General features: G+C 38.7%; 1 protein-coding gene across 5 annotated transcripts in view; it reads left to right on the forward strand.

Annotated features, from left to right (window-relative positions):
• Positions 1–20,476, forward strand: part of CNOT10 (CCR4-NOT transcription complex subunit 10) — a 32,113-nt gene extending 11,637 nt beyond the window's left edge. The window contains exons 11-19 of one of the 5 annotated variants that reach the window (XM_025171404.2): positions 2,257–2,378; positions 3,180–3,353; positions 5,654–5,731; positions 10,308–10,421; positions 11,203–11,333; positions 14,220–14,255; positions 15,047–15,189; positions 15,815–15,890; positions 20,168–20,476. In XM_025171404.2, coding sequence (XP_025027172.1) covers positions 2,257–2,378; positions 3,180–3,353; positions 5,654–5,731; positions 10,308–10,421; positions 11,203–11,333; positions 14,220–14,255; positions 15,047–15,189; positions 15,815–15,890; positions 20,168–20,322 — 1,029 coding nt within the window. In that variant the 3' untranslated portion in view covers positions 20,323–20,476. Of the gene's footprint in view, positions 1–2,256; positions 2,379–3,179; positions 3,354–5,650; positions 5,732–10,307; positions 10,422–11,202; positions 11,334–14,219; positions 14,256–15,046; positions 15,190–15,814; positions 15,891–20,167 lie in introns of all 5 variants that reach the window. The other 4 variants (XM_025171400.2, XM_007421364.3, XM_088150867.1 and 1 more) reach the window with 4 other exon arrangements.
• Positions 20,477–21,781: the final 1,305 nt, after the last annotated feature.

The following is a 21,781-nucleotide window of genomic DNA, read 5'->3' on the forward strand; positions in this document are numbered from 1 at the left end:
TGTTCTAAACCAGAGTGGTTGAATTTAGCTAATGAGCTGGAAATGCAGTTTCAGAATTACTTTTGCCTTATTCATGCTTGGTTTCTTTCTCCTAGCACTTACTTTTTAATTGCTTATTTAGATTGATTTTGACTGATGAATGAAAACCCTTTAATGCCTGACACCTGAAATCCTCCAGCCTGTAGTCCCAAAAAGAAAGATCATATCCACCCAACCCCCTGGTGGTCCTAAAAAAGTTTGTAATGCTATCTCAGGCCTGATACAGAACTGCACTATTTTTAATAAATTGTAACAATTTGGGTGGTGTTACAAGCCCATATATATGTACGTATGTACGTATGTATGTATGTTTATATAGTACCTTTGGATATTGAGGACTCTTCTTCCTCCCTCCATAAGCATTTCTTTCCCTAACCACAAGAGGTACCCCTAGAGCATACCCTCATTTCCCGCTTTGGCCACGCCTCCTTTTTTTTCCTCTAAGAAAGAAATGTGTCTCTATGGTTTGCCCTGAAGAATCCTCCCAAGTGCCAGTGTATTCACCTGAGAGAGGAGAGAATGGCTCGCCATCTACTTACAGATATGGGCTCTGACCCCTATGCAGAAGAAGGTTGTCAACCTCTGCTTTAGTGGATTGCAATCTGACTTGACCTAGGAGAGATTTTGAATAGTGTAACATAATTGTTTTATGTTTAAAATTTGTTTTATTAATTAAATTAAATTAAATTAAATTAATTTTTTATTTTGTTTTTATTAATTAAAATTAATTAAATAAAAAATTACATTTTGTGTGTCAGTGGTCATGACAAATAGGTTAGGTTATTACTGCTCAGGGGTGAGAGCTTGTCAAGGATGACAAGCTTTTATGTTACATATTAAAAATGCATCACCTGAAGTCAGAGAAAAACCATTCACTCTTCTGGCATCTTTCAGCTCAAAGCTGGAGAGAAGCTGGAAAAGCTTTCTTTGCCTTGGATTTTCTTTTTTTTCTCCCCGTAGTCAGCAGGCACAGAGCTAAAACAAATAGGTGTGCACTGATATTTCAGCCTGAATCCTCTTTGCAGATTTCTCTTTGAGAAAGCTCACATGTACCATGTCATAATTTGTTGACTGCACCACAGTGGGTGGTTTGCACACGTGTTAAACCACAAATTACAGTTGATGGAGTTCATCAAACATGTTAAACCAAAAGCAAACACTTAGCAACACCTGATTGACTCCTCACCATGATAAAAGCAGTAAATGATACAGTATTATAAAACCATGATTAAGATGGGTCTCAGATCAGAAAAGGTTAATGACTACTGATTTCAATTGCTATGATTTTTTGGGAATTTCATTATGGTCAGATTTTATTTTTATTTTTATTTATTTTATTTATTATTAAATTTATATGCTGCCCATCTATCCCAAATGAGTTAATAGGGCAGCTATATACAGATGGCGTCTTTGAGGTGAATTAAAGTGATGATGATGTTGCAAATAAGCAACACAAGAAGCCCAAAACTTGATTTCAGGAAGGAATAGTCATTGTCTGCTCTTTCCCCAATCCTGTTGATTTGTGTAGGAGTAATATGTTGAGTCCCTGACTCTAGCTTAATTATGGAATTAGTGATCCTGTGGCTAATGTTAATGTGGTTACCTGAGGGACCGCCTCTCCCTCATGAGTTCATCCCGTCCCACCTGATCACACAGAGAGGGCATGCTCCAGATCCCTTTGGCAAAAGAACTCCGACTAGCGGGGCCCAGAAGACGGGCCTTCTCTGCTGTAGCCCCCGCCTTTTGGAATATCTTGCCCCTGGAGGTGAGATTGGCCCCCTCACTCCTGGCCTTTCAGAGGGATCTGAAGACCTGGCTCTGGGGCGAGGAGAGGGATCATCGAGTGTGGGGTTGGCTAGTCCCTTAGTGGCCCGGCATTGCTGCCTTGAACCATCGGCCTTCTGGATTTTTTCCCTTTTATTTTTGTGAATGTGTATTGTTATAGGTTTTAATTGTATATTTATTTATTGTTTTAACGTGTTGTGAGCTACCCAGAGTCCCCTATTGGGGGGAGATGTGCGGGGGACAAATTTAATAAATAAATAAATAAATAAAGTGCAGGTTGGCCTGCTTGGAAAATCTTGTGCCCCCCATCCCAGCCCTTATAGTTGTAATGTTGAATATAAGCATTCTGTGACCAGGACTGGAAATAAAATTCTGGATAGGAGCAGGGAGAGAGCATGTCAACCTCCTGATGTCCTCAATGTTTTTTCCTAGAGTTTGGAACAAGAAACAAAGGGCCTTCCAAGCAAAAAGGGGATTGTACAGTCCATTGTAGGTCAGGGCTATCATCGTAAAATCGTCTTAGCATCACAGTCTGTGCAGAACATTGTTTATAAGTAAGTACTTTGGGGTAGTATTTGGTTTCTTTAATGTAAGGGTGAGTAGTTGGTTGGAAAATTTCTTAACTATTGTTGCGTTTTGCTATTTTTGTTTATTAATCATACAAATCTTTGGTTTTAGAGGAAATGCTGTAAATGTTTGCAAAAGTGAGTGTAAATGGAAAAATAGGCTTAACATGTTCCCCAAAGTCTTTTTTTATATTGCAAGTGTATCAGATTTAGTCCTTATTTACAGAATACCCTGTACAGTTGACTGTGACTTTGGAAAGTTGAATAGATTCTGAATGTAGAATCTAGTTAGATGATTATGTAAACTATTAAGTTTAATACATTTAAGATTCTTTTAAAAGAGACATGTTTTGGGGGATACAAAATAAATCAAATTAACCCATCCTTTTCTTTGTTGCTCAATATAAATATTTCTTTTTCGGTTTCTAAAACCGAACATTTCTTTATAAATGTTCCAATCAACTTGCATGTAAATAAAAAAAAATGGACGCATTTTGAAACTCTCTTTAAACGGTGTTGTGTAGTGGTTAAGGTGCTGGACTAGGGGTAGGGGGAAACCAGGATGTAGTCCTCTCTTAGGCACAGAAGCCACAGGGTAATCGTGGGCCAATCACTGTGTCTCAACTTCAAAACAGTGTCAGACTCTGTGACGAACTAGCTGAAGAACAAGCCCTTTGTCACATCATGCATTGATGGCTTCATTGTGTGAACTACACAAATGCAGTGCAAACAAATGGGACAAGTGTTAAAAAGGGGGGGAAATCAATATACTGCTTTTTTCTTTGCAAGCGATGGCCAATCTTCAGCTATTCCTGTAGCCAGCATGGAGTTTGCAGCGATTTGTCTAAGAAATGCTTTGCTGTTGCTTCCTGAAGACCAGCAAGAGCCAAAGCAAGAAAATGGATCTAAAGTTGGTAATCAGTTGAGTGGGAATGAAAGCAGTGAGAACAATGAAGCTTGCAGGTAAGTATGACAGTGGGTGGACGTAGCTTGTTTGGCAACTAACGTATATCACCTGTAGATAGAGTTTGAATAAGGGAAAAATTACTTTGCACATAAATAGTAAGCAGAAGTGCTCTTGAAAGGACTATGTTGCGACTGTACCACTGAATGATGACTTATGAAAAAAAAAATTTCTTCACAGTATGGAAAATAAATGCAAGATATGCCAAGAAGCCATTACAAAGGGAATGCATGAAAAGTTGACTAGCAGTTTATCTTTTTTTATCAATTGATAGTGAAAAAAAGGATTCTAGCTTATGTGAAAGAAAAAGAGTATGGAAAAAATCTCCTTGAAGTCAGATCCATTTCCTGGAGGCTTCATGAACACATCTATACTTTTCTTTGGCAACGGAGGAGAAATGGTTTGCTGTTGATTCTTCTGGGATATTTTTCCAGCTTCCCATTCTAGTCTACAGCTTGGGGATTTCCTGGTGGTTTCCCACCAAATACTAACCTGGTTCAATCTGCCTAACTTTTTAGCAACTGTCTACTAGCAGTCACCCAGCTGGGTCTGAGTCAAAGACAGCTTCATATATTTTTCTGGCGTGAAGAATGCAATCTGTTTGATTTACTTTTCATCTCTTACTTTGGGAAACTCTGCTAAGTACAGTGGAACCTCGAGTTACGAACGCCTCTGCTTATGAATTTTTCATGTTACGACCAGCTCCGGCCCCGAAAATTTACCTCGTGTTGCGAACCACCTCGAGTTACGAACCGGATCCGCGGCCATTTTCCTTCCCGTGACACGTGGTCCGCGGCCATTTTCCCTCCCATGACACATGGTCCGTGGCCATTTTCCGCCCCTGACACGTGGTCCGTGGCCATTTTCCACCCCTGACACGTGGTCCACGGCCATTTTTCCGCCCCTGACACATGATCCGCGGCCATTTTTCCGCCCCTGACACGTCCGCAGCCATTTTTCCGCCCCTGACACGTGGTCTGTGGCCATTTTTCCGCCCCTGACACGTGGTCTGTGGCCATTTTTCCGCCCCTGACTCTCCCTCCAAGCAATAGCCGCCTCCCTGTCCTCCACGCCAGAACGGATTAACAGTAATTACATTGAACCTTATGGGAAAATTTGCCTCGTGTTGCGACCAATTCGAGTTGCAACCAGAGTCACGGAACGGATTAAATTCGTAACTCCAGGTACCACTGTATAATACAGTGCTCTAAGTTCAGAAGCAAAGTCATAGTGATGTCAGCTTCATATTCTAAAAACAAAGATTATCATACTGATTGTTTTTTAAAAAGACACTTTTTCAACATTCTGGTTAAAACTTTCATTTTTTTTCAAGCATTTCCTCTGTACTTCCCCTCACTATTGATGTTATGTCACTAGTAAAGCATTCAATATTTTAAAGCCTTCTGCTATTTAATAAATGGTATAGCAGTAGTGAGGAATATGATATAATCATAGCAGGATATTTAGTGCCACACATTTTTAAAAAAATCTTGAATGATGGCTTATATGTCCTAAACAAAGGTATGAAGACTTAGGAAGCTCAATGTCAATCGACATTGCTTTTATCTGATATTTCCCATTTTGTCCTTGGAGAAAACATTGTGTGTTTTTAATGGTTTTTAATGTGTGTAAAAATTTAATACAAGCTGTCTTGAACATTAAAGTAAACATTTTAAAATGTCACTTTTCAGTCACCCTAGTTTCAGACTGGCTTGATGGTGTCTCTCTCTTGACTTCAAAGGAGAGGGGTTTTTTTCTACCATGTAGGGTCATCAGTCAGTGGAAAATTAAAATATACCTTCTGTGGATCATATTTAAAAATGTGGGGGAAAATAACACAGCAACAAAAAATTCTGAAGAATCATTTAGGTCACTTCCATCTTTAGAAAAGTGTTTTTGGATAGAAATGTTGATTATAGATGATTTTTGTATCCTTAAGCTTAGGAATATATTTATACATATTCAAAATTATGTTGGCTTTTTGCTTTTGTGTAGGGTTTTTTGATACATGTAATGCACTTATTCCATCTTAAAGGCATTGCAAGGAATGCAGATAATCTAATCCCATTAAGACATTCCACAAAGTGGCTGCTGTAGTCTTAAGTTTTTAAAATAATTTTTCTACTAAAATGCATTTTTAAAAGCTATTGCATCTTTTCTGCTGTGATCATAAAACACTAACCCCTTTTTATTCCTCTGTAAATATGCTTAATTTAGGTTTGCTTTGTCAACTAGTGAATAAGTGCTGATCTTGTGTTGTTCCTTTAAGCTGCTACTCATGGTATCTTTATTTCAGTAGTAAAAGTCATGAAGGAGACAAATTCATCCCTGCTCCACCATCTTCTCCCTTGAGAAAGCAGGAATTAGAAAACCTAAGGTAAACTCTGTCATCCAAAATGAACTACAGGTAGTCCTCAACTTATGACTATTCGCTCAGCAACCATTTGAAGTTACAACAGTGCTGAATGAAGGGACTTACAACTGGTCCCTCAAGTTATGGTTATTGCAGTGCTCTCGCGGTCACATGATCAAAATTCAAGTGCTTGGCAGCCCGCTCACACTTAAAACTGCAGGGGCGCTTCAACTCCCCCTACCCACCTATCTCCCCCCCCATCTATGCTGTTTTTGCTCCCTGCACTCTGCGGCTTCTATTGCCCTAGCTGACCTTCGCTGTCTTCCGGCTCCCACTACTGACCAAATATGCCCAGCCTGGCCCTTTGCGAAGCAGCTGCTGGCTGCACAAGGCTTTCTTCCCAAGGTCGCATGCAGCAGTTTCCTCATGAGACCTGTGGAAGATGGCCTCACATGGCCAGCAGCTGCCCCACAAAGGGCCAAGGCAGGCAAGCCTTATCAGCAGTGGGAGTAAGAGGACAGCAAAAGTCAACTGGGGCAGTGGAGTGGATTAACAAGCTATCCATGTCCTTGCCTACTGAATGACACAGCTTTACAGTAAGTATTTGTATCTCAGTGAGACATAACTTCCTGTGAAATTATTTTTGCTAGCAAGAGGTCTGTCTAGAATAAATGTAGGGATCAAGCTTATAATTTGTCATGAAGGCTGCCACAGCGACACACTTACTCAGTCTCTGCCTTCAGTGGAAATGGTAGGTTCTCATACATTAACCAGTGATTGTCTCTGCCTGAGGTGTGTATCTCAGCAGCTTATGATTTCACTGTTTACATGCTAGTGGTTGTCATCAGTTGGAGCTTTCTGGAGCAAATCTTATGGAAGGAGGTGAGGAAAGGAGAGAATCCCATCAAGTGAGCAGAGTGCTGCTCTGGCAACTTTGAATTCTGTCCGTGTGGAGATACTAATATATGAATTATTGTCCTATCTGAAGCATTAGTTATGGGGTATGCTGCTTGGCAGAACATACAGTCAGGTCCAGAAATATTGGGACATCGACACAATTCTAACATCTTTGGCTCTATACACCACCACAATGGATTTGGAATGAAACAAACACAATGTGCGTTAACTGCAGACTGTCAGCTTTAATTTGAGGATATGTACATCCAACTCAGGTGAACAGTGTAGGAATTACAACAGTTTGCATATGTGCCTCCCACTTGTTAAGGGACCAAAAGTAATGGGACAGAATAATAATCATACATCAAACTTTCCCTTTTTAATACTTGGTTGCAAATCCGTTGCAGTCAATCACAGCCTGAAGTCTGGAACGCATAGACATCACCAGACACTGGGTTTCATCCCTGGTGATGCTCTGCCAGGCCTCTACTGCAACTGTCTTCAGTTCCTGCTTGTTCTTGGGGCATTTTCCCTTCAGTTTTGTCTTCAGCAAGTGAAATGCATGCTCAATGGGATTCAGGTCAGGTGATTGACTTGGCCATTGCATAACATTCCACTTCTGTCCCTTCAAACACTCTTTGGTTGCTTTTGCAGAATGCTTTGGGTCATTGTCCATCTGTACTGTGAAGCGCCGTCCAATGAGTTCTGCAGCATTTGGGATGTTGTTCCAGAACTGTGAAGGCTTTTTTAGATGTCGTTTGGCAAACTCTAATCTGGCCTTCCTGTTTTTGAGGCTCACCAATGGTTTACATCTTGTGGTGAACCCTCTGTATTCATTCTGGTGAAGTCTTCTTTTGACTGTTGACTTTGACACACATACACCTACCTCCTGGAGAGTGTTCTTGATCTGGCCAACTGTTGTGAAGGGTGTTTTCTTCGCCAGGGAACGAATTCTTCGGTCATCCACCACAGTTGTTTTCCGTTGTCTCCCGGGTCTTTTGGTGTTGCTGAGCTCACCGGTGCGTTCCTTCTTTTTGAGAATGTTCCAAACAGTTGTTTTGGCCACGCCTAATGTTCTTGCTATCTCTCTGATGGGTTTGTTTTGTTTCTTCAGCCTAATGATGGCTTGCTTCACTGATAGTGACAGCTCTTTGGATCTCATCTTGAGAGTTGACAGCAACAGATTCCAAATGCAAATAGCACACTTGAAATGAACTCTGGGCCTTTTATCTGCACATTGTAATTGGGGTACTGAGGGGATATCACACACCTGGCCATGGAACAGCTGAGAAGCCAATTGTCCCATTACTTTTGGTCCCTTAACAAGTGGGAGGCACATATGCAAACTTGTAATTCCTACACCGTTCACCTGAGTTGGATGTACATACCCTCAAATTAAAGCTGACAGTCTGCAGTTAAGGCACATTGTGTTTGTTTCATTCCAAATCCATTGTGGTGGTGTATAGAGCCAAAGATGTTAGAATTGTGTCGATGTCCCAATATTTCTGGACCTGACTGTAGGTGATCTGTGAAAAAATGCTATAGAATTGGAGGCCATTTTGAAAAGATATACACCATGAAGGATGCATAATAAAAATGAAGCAGAAATACTTTCCCTCCAGTTTTGCTCATTTTTCTTCTGGAACTAATGCAAAATAATACTTCAGGAGAAAATTGTAAGTTGAATGTAAAGATTTAAAATGGCCCCAATGTTTTAGCTCAGATCTGCTATTCAAAATATTAGAGCTGTACAGCATTTTGAAATGGATGGCAAAAGGGTTCTTCAGAGGCGTGATGTTGCTCATGTATCTGTGTGTTGTTCATAGTAGCTGCATTTTTTGCTAGGATCATACATCTGTACTCCGTAGCTGCTAGGCAGCCCTGGGAAAACACATATATGGGTTCTGGAGTTACAGGCATGCTCCAAAGCAGCTTTTTGCCCTCAAATCTGAAGTGCTATACAGTATAGCCCTACAGTACTAAATGCTGTTTTATTTTTTTCAGAAAGCAAGTTCATTAGCTTGCAAATACCATTGTGGATTGTGCTTCAAATTATGTTATACTGAATAATGCTAAACTTGATTGTGGCTGTAATTTGGCATAGCTATATAAAATTTTTGATTTCATCGACTAGCAGATTTGACCATGAAAGGAGCAATATTGTTCCTTGGAGGCATAGAAACTATTGCAATGTATTTCTGAAATAAGCAGTTATTAATAAAGACTGAAAATGAATCAGTTTGACTGACATTCTGCAACATAGTACAAGTTGTGGAATCTAGCTCAGGTTCAGGTTTTTTTTCATGTGCTGTCCAATGAGTATACAAAAGAGACATCAGAGTGCTCAGTTAAAATTTAAATTTGAGAATGGGGCAGTGAAGTGTATTTTGTATGGATTCTTAGGTCCTAACATTTGGGTTTCCACACGGTGATAATTTCTGGGCAGTGGGAAAGAGAGACTGAGAAAATTATATAGCTTGCTTGATTTACATTATCTCTTCCCATAGAATATGTCTGGCACAATAGTGGGTCTATTGATTTGAAATACTGCAAAGGGTCTACTAAGAAATGTGTCTGCATATGAAAGTCAGTGTGGACTTGATAGGTTTGGAATCGATTCATTGCACAGTCTTTGTGGCCTGGTTTCTATTGAATATATCTACAGGAACAATCAGCCCCCAATACGTAGCCCCTACCCTGTTCCTCTAGGCAACCACTGCATTGATTTTAAGAAGCCAAATAGATTTGGGGCTTGAAAGGATGCCTCCTTTCCATGGCAAGCTTTTCATGGGTGAGATTTGAAGTGACATCTGGGCATGGTACAAAGGAAATGGGGAGGGGCAATGGAGAGGCTTCTCATCTTGCCCATCTATAATTAAAGAACATGCCTCCTGGGACTCAGAAATAAAGAAACCCCAGACCCTGCCATGAATTAACGTGGCTTATTGCTGAAGCAAAAGTGGGCTTGACAATTTCCAGAAGCAGTAATTGCCCATCTAGTGGCTAGCGGGTTTAATATACTCGTCTTGCAGCTCTACAACACATCAGATCTGTTAGATCGTGTCCCTTATATTCTTTTGTATTATTATTATTGGAAATGGAATCTCTTATTGTAGCAAGGAAAACATTTGCTTCTGCCCTAAAACAAAGGCAGCTTGCCTTGAACTCAGTCTTCTGAAGTGGAAAATATCCAAAAGTGCTGGGGAGGGGGGGAAGGGAGGGAGGCAGGGGTCACAGGCTGTAAAAATCTGACCTAATACTTGCATCCTTATGGGCCTTGTGCGTGAAGCTGTGGAATGTGTAGCTCAAATTTCAGGAACAAGCATTTGAGGACCAGCTTGTGTTTTATGGAATTGTTGGTGAATATTGTGGAAAAAAAGGCTTTTTGCTTTGTTTTTGTTGTGGTTTCATAGATTCTGGTGGTACCATTTTTTTTCAAATTTTAATAATAATGCTGATTGAAAATTGCTGCTATTCCTTGTGAATAGACATAATTAACAGCTTCTAGGGCAGCATGAATAAGAAAAGCACTCATCAAGAGTGGAATGTATTGAAATGTGCATGCTTTCATCCAACAGGGATGGGTCAGCATTCTAATATAGGTTATTTCTTTTGCAAATTTTCTTAAGGTATGCTAAAATATATTCATACTGGTATCTATATGTGTCCATAAACTAAGTATCCTTTTCTTTTTCTCTCCTAGATGTTCCATGCTTGCCTGCAGTGCTTATGTGGCTTTGGCACTGGGGGACAACCTTATGGCTCTGAGCCACGCAGATAAACTTCTTCAGCAGCCCAAACTCTCAGGATCGCTTAAGTATGCTTGACCTTATCTTGCTGTTAGATATTAATAGGCTATTTCATTCCTGTATATATAGTGTAGGCATAGCCTTCAATGTAATCAACAAGGGATAGTGAACAGATGCTTTGGTAGGGCGTTGTTTTTATTATCGTTGTGGACAGAGCTTCAAATTCAAAGACAGAAGGGTGCTTTGCAGCAGGTAGAGATGGTCACCCAGCTCCAGTCTGCATCTTGTTCAGCCAGCCACCCCTTTCCCATGATTGCGCTCCTACCCTCTTCAGCTGCAGCATGAGCCTTGAAAAGACACATTGGGTTAAAGGAGTTATAGGACAATGCTAGGTTCACACCCCCACAGGCTCCAAAACACCTTCAAGCCACAACCCTGGCTTTTATTTTTCTGCCCTTCTTTCATCTTACCAATAAAGTATTATACAGCTTTGCAGTGCGGGAAGTGAGAAATACTAATCAGGCTTGGAAGATGCCATTCGATACCCAGCAATGTATTTAGCGTAATAAAATCTCAGCTGGTTGGTGATCCTTACCAAAGCAGGCAATTAGTCATGAATAGATTTATATGGGTAGCAGGGGACCAAGAAAGAGTAGTGAACAACTCCTTAAATATATGAGCAGTGGCCGTTTTGTGCAGGTATCTCTTTCTACTGAATTTGATGTGCAGATTAGCTAGAAGCTGCTACTGAGAGAAGAATCCACATTCTCTGCTTTTCATTAATTAGTTGCCTGCTTGATGCAACTTGTTGCAAGATTGATCTTTTTCAATGTGCTCTTGGTGTTGTAGGTTCCTTGGCCATTTGTATGCTGCAGTGGCCCTTATTTCTCTGGACAGAATCTCTGATGCTATTACTCACTTGAATCCTGAGAATGTCACTGATGTGTCCTTGGGGATTTCTTCAAACGAGCAGGATCAAGGTTAATGAGTCGTAGTTTATTAGAATCAGTTATGCTTTCAGCTGTCTTTCTGTGTAACTTGTAAGGGCTCTTCCTTTTAGTACTACATTGTTTCAAAGGACATTGCTTCTGCCTGTACATTTTCTAAAGTTAATGCATTCTTGACAGTCACTGAAGAATACATACAGGTAGTCCTCTCTTAACAACCACAATAGAGACCGTAAAATTTGTTGTTAAGCAGGGCAGTTGTTAAGTGAGCTGTACCGGATTTTATGACCTTTTTTGCAGTGGTCATTAAGTGAATCACCATGGATGTTAAGCAAATCATGTGGTCATTAAGCGAATCACATGGCTCCCTGGAAACCGCCTGGGAAGGTCGCAAATGATGATCACTTGACTCCAGGATGCTGCAACTGTCATAAGTGCAAGCTGGCTGCCAAGTGCCTGGATCATGATCACGTAACCATGGGGATGCTGCAGCAGTTTTAAGTGTGAGGACCAGTTGTAAGTCCTTTTGTTCAGCACCATTGTAACTTTGAACGGTCACTAACCAAATGGTTGTTACTGAGGACCACCTGTATTGTCTTACTCAGATTTGCCTCAGCAGTTCATGTTTGTTAAATACTAAATTACACAGAAATGAAGGTTATCAGCTTGTAATTCTAATGCAGGCATCCTACAAAAACATATAAATGTATATAAGACTAAAAAATAGATCTGTAATTTCCTCAAGTTAGGGGTGTGCAAAATGTTCCAAGCTTGAAATTTTTGTGCTCATAATGGACATTTTAAACTTGAAACAAATTAGCCACATTCTGAAAGCTTGTTTCAAGCGTAGAACAAAACACAGGGATTGGCTGCTTCAGGTTGTTCTAAGCACTCTGGCTGTTCCCAATGCTGTGATTGGTTGGTTCTGCAACTGGAAGGCATTGCTGTTTTTCAGACTTCTTCCAGTCTAGTCAATATAGGAGCAAGCTGGTCATGTCCCTCTTGCTATTGGATGGAGTGATGTGTGGAGTGGATTACTGACAGAGAGCAGCAGTTATTTAAGCTCTTAGCTCAGGGCCCGAAAAGCTATTTGGACTGTACTTTGCTGCTGCAGAGAGAGGACTGCTTCTGACAAATAATTTTGACTAGAAGAGACATCTACTGTAGCTGGAGCCTCACTGGCCAAGTGCTTTGGGCAGTCCCCATTCCACATCACATTTTAATAGTCATTCATTTATCCTATTTCCATACCAACAAATCCAACAAGGACGCACTGTGGTTTACAGCTGATAATTAAAACAATCACAATAAAATAGTTAAAAATCTATGGTAAATCAATTAATTCAAAATTATTAATATTAAATCTGAACGTAGTTACAGTACTTTGACAAAACACTGGCAACCACTCCAGCAACAACCATAACCACTCCATCTTTTGCACTTTCTGTAATGTCTTCTTGGAAAGTGATAATCTTATTTGTAAGGGAAGGATATTCCAGAGCCCTAACCCAAAACTGTACCTCCTAGTCTTGCCACCCCTACTGTGCTTCAGTTTCAAAGCAGGGAAAATACTGGAGAAGAGAGATTCCCCCTCCCCCCACCCCCAGTCTGTTTTTCAGTTCACCTTCCTTAAGGTTCATCTCCCCTCTACCCTCCTGATAAGGTCTACATGCTTATTTGGGAGAAATTAATTCTCACAACTAGGAGTGTGTATATTCTCATCCTGATAGTACTGCACATGTATAGAATTAATACTGCATTCTCATTTTAAATCAAAGTTCATCTTTAGAGCTTCTTCAAGATTAGGGCTAGCCAGCTACATCCATCATCTCTTTCCACCAATCACAGCTGTGGAAAAGTAGAAGGATCAAGGTCTCTTGACCAGGGAAAGGGGAGCATAGCAGCTGTTGCATTGTCACTGAGACTGAAGCTGAGCCCAGTGCTGGGAGAAAGAGAGGAGATAGTAGTGCTAATTGCAGGCCAGCCAGTTAGTAAGCAGGCCTTGCTGCTGCTGGGTTTGGTGACCCAGAAGACCCAGCAGATATCCTACCCCACTAAAATGTGTACCCTACAATTCCAAGGGCAGTGCAGCATGGTATCACTTCAGGCCTGATCTCAGGTTCTTACGCTATGTTATTTGCATAGAAGGGGTCAGCAGAGCCAGGGTATAAGCCTAAGTCTCTGCCTAACTATTTAACTATCTTCGCCACTGCTGGTGGTAATAGGGCAAACCAAGTTATTAGTTAGTGACAAGGTACCTGCTCTGAAGCAGCCAACCACTGGCACTGGTGAAATAGCCAGGCAAACAAAAGGCAGTTCAAAAGCATCACAAGTGATGTGTATTGTTGTGCTAATGATGCTTTGAAATGACAGTTGCTTTGATTGATTGACTGATTGATTGACTATATGCCATCAAGTGGTTTTCAGCTTCTAGTGACCACATAAGACAGATATACTCCATGATGATCTATCTCTAACCTAGTCCTTCAGCTCTTCCACTGGCGCCCCCATCACCACTGTAACTGAGTCCATCCACGTTGCTGCTGGTGCTGATCGTCCTCTTCTCTTTCCTTCCACCTTTCCCAGCATTACAGCTTTTTCCAGAAAGCTGGGTCTTCGCATAATGTGTCTGAAGTAGGATAATTTGAGCCTGGTCATTTGTGCCTCGAGTGAGGCACATGTACACACACACGTACATGTTCATATACACATGCATAGATACATACATACATGTTATAATTAATGGAATTCCATTATGTCTTAAATATTATGTATTCTACGTGTGATTACTTCTGGTTGCTTTAGTTTTACTTCTTGTTCAAATTAGTAGTTAGCCCCTCAACACAGATTACATTTTGTCAACATTATACTTTTAATGCATGATGTGCTTATTATACCTTCTGGTTGGTTTCTCTTCAGGGTCTGATAAAGGAGAAAATGAAGCCATGGAATCATGTAAGTTTGTGTACGTCTGTAAACTAACATCTTCCCATTTATTCTACAGTATAAAGTAACTGGAAAATCCAGTTTACTTTGTATCCAGTTTTTTTAGCTTATGCTACAGATCAAAACAATACTTAAATATCATTTTATCAGTGGGTTTCATAAACCTGTCAGCACCTTACTAGATGGGTCAAATAAGCAATTCAGGTTTAGTCACTCCCCCTTTTCAGTAGCTTTTTGCATTTTTTTGCAAATACAGTTTTTACTAAGTGTTTTTAAATACAGGTAATCCCCAGTTTAAGAATGAGTTCCGTTCCCAAGGTCTGTCTTTAAGTTGAATTTGCATGTAAGCCAGAACAGTATTATTGTATAATATTGTATAAGTAGTATTGTGTAACGAACTCGAACCATTGTGTATTTAACTTGAATTTTGCTACAAAGGGCTCCGTTCTTAACTATGAATTGTCTTTAAACTGGGCATTCTTAACCTGGGGACTACTTGTCCAAAAAGTAGAGTGAAAATCCTATCTCCAAATATAAAACATAATATTTTGGCATCTGTAGCCCATTCAGGTGATCCAAATTCTGAGAGATGTTTCTTTTTCATACTGTTATGTTCACTGTAGTGAATGCTACTTGTCAGCTTAGCTACAGTTTAAGAAACTATTCTTGTTTTGCATTTTCTTGGGAAGCTCATATTTCCTGCTAGCAACTCTTCTATTTCTGAATGCTGATTAATCTTTAGCTTTATTCCCATTTTTTACATAGTTTAACTATGGCACTCTGTATCAATTTTAATCCAGCTGGCAAGCAAACACCCCAGTGTTATCCCAGTTCTGTTACATCTGCACGAACCATGATGCTGTTCAATCTTGGAAGTGCCTACTGCTTAAGAAGCGAGTATGACAAAGCCCGGAAATGTCTGCATCAGGTTAAAAAAAAAAAGGTTTTCTTACATTGTTTCTTGGGGAAACTGTTAAAATATGGCCAACTGCAATATTAAAGCAAGATCTAGATTCACTTCGTTGTTTTCATTGGAACAATATTTGACTCCCATCCTAACAAGCTGGAAGACAGGACTCTTTCCTCAACCATGGAAGTTAAGCATTCTCTGCAGATGTTTCCAAAACCTACTTAATATGTGTTGCCCTCTGTGCACATCCCAGAGACCACACCAGAGAAATAATATTATTTCCAGTAGGGTAGCAAGCCTTGAACAATATCCCACTGTCAAACATATTACCTGTTTGGGAAAATCTCACTGTGGTTTAGAAATGGTCTTGTTTAAACATATGCTTAAATTTATTTAATTTAAAAGATCATTTGGGAGGGAAGAGATGTCCATTAAATTACATAATTGATGTAAGTACATCTTTGTGTCAATTTATGTAACCACCAATGATGCAAATTGATGCAAATGATGGAATCATGTTATTTATCTGCATTGCTTTGGTAGCAACAGTCTTTATTCTTTGGGGATGAAATTTGACATAAAATGCTTTTCGTTGTATTGGAAGTCTACTGTATTCTTTCATAAAAAGTACATTAAGTTAATTTATCTCTTCTATAAGGCTGCCTCACTAATTCATCCAAAAGAGATTCCACCAGAAGCTATCTTACTGGCTGTATATCTTGAGCTCCAGAATGGTAAACAATTGCTCTTTTTTTAATTAAATTTTTATTAAGTATTTTTAAGAAAAGGGGGAAAAGGAAAAGGAAAAAAAGACACACACACAAAAGAAATGAGAAAAAGGAAAAATAAAATACAAAATAGATAAATAGGGAGTTTACAGGCATTACAGAATTAGGTTAGCATTTTCAATATTTCGTGAATTAGTTTTAAGTAACTGAGTAAAGTGTATTGTTTTAAAAACTACAAATCATTGTCAAAATCCAAGTAAGATATGACTATCAATAGCAGTAGTCAGCGTAGTATAAATCATAAAAGATTAAGAATTACAGTAATTTCTATCCAAGTAATTAAAGACTTTATGTCAAGAGAAAACCAAATTTTTGATGTGCTACAAGACTGTATATAGTGTTGTAATCTAAACATGGTTTCCAAGTTGAAATAAATTCTGTGTCAAAGTTACTTTTGAAAAAATTAAGTTATTTTAGACATTGAGGCATAATTAAGAGCTTAATTAGCCATTCTGCAAAAGGAACTATGAGTACCTTCAAAAGGAGGTGTAGAGTAGCATTGCAGCAGTTACCACATACAGAGCTAGTTCAGTATACTTTGTGGGAATGTAAGATTTAGTAATGTTTAATATAAAAACAGCAGGTTGGAAAGGAAATTCAATTTTTCCAATTTGTTTCTATTGTAAATCATTTTCCAAAATTGTTGAACTTTACAACATTGCCACCAAATATGGAAAAATGACCCAATGAGTTAATTGCATTTCCAATGATTTTTAGAAAATGAGCTGTATGTTTTAGTAATCAATACTGGAGTAATATACCAGTGGTAAATCATCTTATACCAGTTATCTCTAGATATACACGTAGTCCTCTATTTACAACCACAATTGGGACTGGAACTTCCATTGCTAAGCAATGCAGTCATTAAGTGATTCATGCCTGTTTTTATTACCTTTTTTGCCACGGTTGTTAAGTGAATCTGGCTTTCCCCATTGACTTTGGTTGTTGGAAGCCCCCCGGGAAGATCACAAATGGTAATCATGTGACCCTGGGATACTGCAACCATCATAAATACATGCTGGTTGCCATGTGCCTGAATCTTGTCATATGACCGCGGGGATGCTGCAGCGGTCATAAGTGCAAGGACCGGTCATGAGCCACCTTTTTAGCACTGTCGTAACTGAACAGTTGTTAAATGAATAGTCATAAGTCGAGGACTACCTGTAATATTCACTGTGAATTTCATATTTTCCCATTGTTGCATATCAGTTCTTGTATCTAAATTCTACATCCATTTAATCATACAGTCTTTAACTTAATCAGTTTCTGATTCGTATTTCACCATTATGGTACATTTTTGTGATAAAAAACCATTTACTATGATCTTGGCTTCTTGTTTTTTATTAAAACTGTGTCCATTTAAAGAAATTAGAGCTACAATTCATCTTCTTCAGAGTTGTAAGCGTGAAAGACCATTCCAAATTATCAAAAGCTTACTCTGCACCAAGAAAGAATATGGTTGCCCTCTCATTTTATCAATAGCATTCAAGATATATTGGCTGTCATAAACTTTGGGACAAATCCAGTGTGGTCAGGATGTATTAATTGAATTAAAAAACGATTTCTTCTTTTTGCAAGTATTGTGAAAAGCTTGTAGTCTACATTTAATACAGAAGTCTATACAATTCTGAATAGTTCAGGTCATTGCTTTCCTTGTAGATCAAAGAAATGAAAGCTTCTTTCCATAACAAAGAGAGTTCTTGACTTCATTAATTACCTAAGATAGTGGTCTAACCAAAATTTCTTGAAAAGTCTTGTTGTATATTGTAGAGATGTCATCAGATCCTGGAGATTTGTTCAGTTTCAGTTTTCTGATTGCTTCTTTAGTTTCATGTTTGGTTATGTGTTGAGAATCTTCTTTTCTTGATCTGTAAGTTTTCTAATTAGTATTATATTCAAGTACTGAATATTTCTGGATCAGATGTCTGTTTACTACATAATCTTGAACTTATTTAACAAATCGTTCCATCATATCCTTGTCTAGTTCACATGTCTAGTTCGGTACCAAATAGAAGTAATAGTTCTTTGGTCTTGTTCATTTTCACAGTTGGTAAGCCAACAGTTTGACTGACTAGGTGCCTTTTTCAAAATATTTCTATTTGACAAAATTCAGCTTTATATAGGACTCATTTATTCAGATATTCATTTCTTTCCATTAGATCTAGTTAATTATGAATCACTATAATATTTCGTTCTAAGTCCAAAACTGGATTACACTTGTGTCTAAGTTCATTTAACAATAGGTCCTGTTCTTGCATAGGTTCTTTTTTTAATTTGACGTCAGTGAGATAAACAATCCTTTCATAAATGCTTTAGTAGAGTCCCATACAGTAGATAAAGAATCATCAGATGTTAAATTGATTTGGAAGAAACTCTTTAATTCTTCTTGGCACTTCAGTTTGAAGTTCTCTTATAATAGTAAAAGTTAAGTCTCCCCCTTCTTTAGTCTGGAGGGTCCTCTATTTAATCTTACAATTATTGTGTTATGATTTGCATATGTATGAGCTGTAATTTCCATGTCTGTGAGATTAGTTAATGAGTTAAAAATCTAGCACATACCTGTTCTAAAGTAAGTTTATGAACAGAAGATAGAAAGTATATTCTTTCTCTACATATTGAAAAGAGATAATAGTGACATATACTTGAAGACATTTTGAGGAAGTTGTACCAGAGTTCATTTTAGATAAAGCAGATGTGTCTATGTTTGGAGGAAAAAAAATCATATCTCCAAGAAACATAATGTCTTCCTCCACAATTTCAAGAAGAGATTAAAAATATCTTCCATAAAATTTTATTTTGTTGTCATTCGAGGTGGAAATTGAAGCAATGGTTATTTTCCCAGTCTGAATTATTTATCTCCCATCTTCATACTGGATTTGTTTTTCCAAACTCCATAGTCAAAATTAAAGTTAACAATTGCAAATGCAATTAATTGCACAATTAATATGTTATCTTATAAAATGCTATTGGATATTTTAAAATACATGCACTTCAACAAAGCCCTCATATACTTTGCTTCACATCAGCCAACTCATAATTGTTATGAATTAACAGCAAAGAAGAATCTCCAGATTGCAGCGTGCCAGTATGCTATGACTTGGAAAAAAGTAGACTACTTAAAGACTAGATTGCTAGGGATATTTATCATGGAAGGGAGTGAAAGTAGGTTACAGCAGTATTTCTCAACCTTGACAACTTTTAAGATGGCTGGACTGGGGAATTCTGGGAGTTGAAGTCCAGCTATCTTAAAGTTGCCAAGGTTGAGAAAAACTGGGTTACAATATTTGGAAGGTTTTATTGAGCTAAGAGGGCATAAGCAAATGCAGGTAGTCCCTGGGTTAAGAATGCCCGGGTTAAAGACATCCATAGTTAAGAACGGAGCCCATTGTAGCAAAATTTGAGTTAAATACATAATGATTTGAATTAAATACACAATGGTTCGAGTTCATTACACAATACTACTTATACAGTATTATGCAATAATACTGTTCCAACTTACATACAAATTCAACTTAAGGACAGGACTTGGGAACGGAACTCGTTCTTTAATGGATCTGTAGTGCTTAGTTGAGTGTTGGCAATTTCAGTCCATTGGGAAGAGATTGTTCTGGTTATCAGGCTTTTGGTAAGTTAGTTGCAGAAGTGTAGCAAAAGTGAGTGGAAAAGATTGTTTTTACAAATTAATTCCAATTCTTAGCCAACTTGTGTGTCAAAACTGATGTTTTCAGTGAAAAGCTGAAACACCTCTGTGCCTAAGGTATCAGATTTCAGGATACCAGTCTAATATTGTTTTAGAAAAACATTTAGGTAAAGTTACATAAGTTAATGTTCGCTTAGGTTCTTAGGCAAACATAGAAGAATGTATCCTGAATAGGAAAGGTTGCCATCTCTCAGCTTCACAGATTCTTTGTGTGATTCTTTGCACAAAATGTCTTGTGCATCCTATGCTCAATCTGTGTGTGTGTGTGTGTGTGTGTGTGTGTGTGTGTAATAGTTAAAGACTAGTGCAGTCATGGGAAAAAGTAGAAACTGAATTTCGCCTGCCAAGAAAGGAATTGGCTGACATTCCTTTAAATGTTAAATCATTTCATGTGTCATTTATTCTCAATAAAATAGTAATGAAAATCCAGCTATAATGGCAGTTGAGATTTTGTGAAGCATACCTCATGTTTCATAGGCTTGTCATATATCAGATCTTAATAAATTTTGAAATTGTTTTTTAGGCAATACTCAACTGGCGTTGCAAATCATCAAAAGAAACCAGCTTCTCCCTTCAGTGAAAATGCTCTCTGAAATACGAAAAAAACCTGTATTCCAACCTCCCCACTTGGTTCAACCTATTCAGATGCCAACATTTACCACTGTTCAGAGGAAGTGAACCTCTGTAAACAGAATGGCCCTCTGAGGGAGCACTTAAGATTTGTTTTGTAATTTTTAAAAACTGTTTCTTGTATCTGCATATATCATGCATTAAGGTTTTTTTTCATTTAAGAATAAAATCCACAAAAAGACTGAAGATTCATTTTAATATTTTCAAGATTGTTATTTATGATGTTCATTGGTGTTTTTCCTGTGAATCCCTTTATAGTCCAAAATGATGTGGCTGTACTTCAAACCTGCATGTATCATCTTGGAGGTCTTTTCACTTTTAACACTTGGTCACCTCTGTTTATATGTATCTTCCATCAACCTTTCTGGGCAGTGAGTATCACATGGCTGATCTTGAAAAGGTTAAGCAAGGTCAGATCTGGTTAACAGGATGGGAGATCACCAAGAAATCCCAGAGCTGTAGACTAGATTGGGAAATCAAAAAGCTACACTGAAGACAAGCAGTGGCAAACCATTTCTGCACCGCTCCCAAGAAAACTGCACGGGCATGTCTGTGAAATCACCAAGAGTTAAGCTCAGCTTGAGGGACCATTGCCAGACTGTAGCAAGTATGAGTTATGCCACAGTATGGCAACAGCACTGTAATGGGGTGTGGGAAAGACCTTGGGAGACAGCGGTGAGGGAGAGATGCTGCCTAGGGAAGTGTCAGATAAGAGTCAGCATAGCCTGCAGCTGCAAAATGGGTGGGGCAAGAGGCTCAGAAGAGACCCTCCCTCATTTTTTGGGCTGTAAAGGAGAGGGCAGGAAAATCGTACTTTCATCATCAATAATAAAGCCAAAATCTTGCATGGTTTAGTACTACTAAAAATAACTTGGGATTTTGCAAGAATGTGTTTTCCATTTGAGCATTTCTTGATTTTTCATTGTATTGCATCTACCCTTGTCAGAACTGAATCTTCTGCCCTGTTCAGCAGTAAGAATCAGCAAAAATAGCATTCTTGAATCATCTCAAAATTATAGGAAATCTAAATGCTCTGCTGATTCATGGGAACAGCTCTTGAGCATACTAAAAAAAAGCTGCCCAGGATAGTGATCCTTGTTAATTGTGTTGCATGTTGTAATTGATGTTTTTTAAAAAGTCAAAAACTAAGGATAGTGCTAAAGTACATAGTTCTTAGGGATGTTCAAAACATTATCTGCACAGAATACCAGCTTTCAGGTGGGCTGTGTCCAGTATTCTGTTTATAACCTGAAATATGGCTCAGGCAGAAGTACATGGGTGGGTGGGGGTCAAGAGTGAGAAAAAGACAAAGACATCACTAGCAACAGCCATAAAGAAGGTGCTAAGAAGATTGGGGGCAAGGGCTGGAGAGAGAGAAACATACACCAGCTTTACCTTATGGATTCCATGCAATTCCCCTCAGATTTTGCTTCACCCAAAACCCAGAACCGCAGCTGATCTAAAATGGTTGGCAGAACTTCCAGGACGTGATTTGTTCCAGTCTAGA

The sequence above is a fragment of the Python bivittatus genome, unplaced genomic scaffold (assembly GCF_059951505.1).
Source record: "Python bivittatus isolate LINGU-HERP-01145 unplaced genomic scaffold, Pbiv_v1 ctg000610_np1212, whole genome shotgun sequence".
NCBI classification, from domain to species: Eukaryota; Metazoa; Chordata; class Lepidosauria; order Squamata; family Pythonidae; genus Python; species Python bivittatus.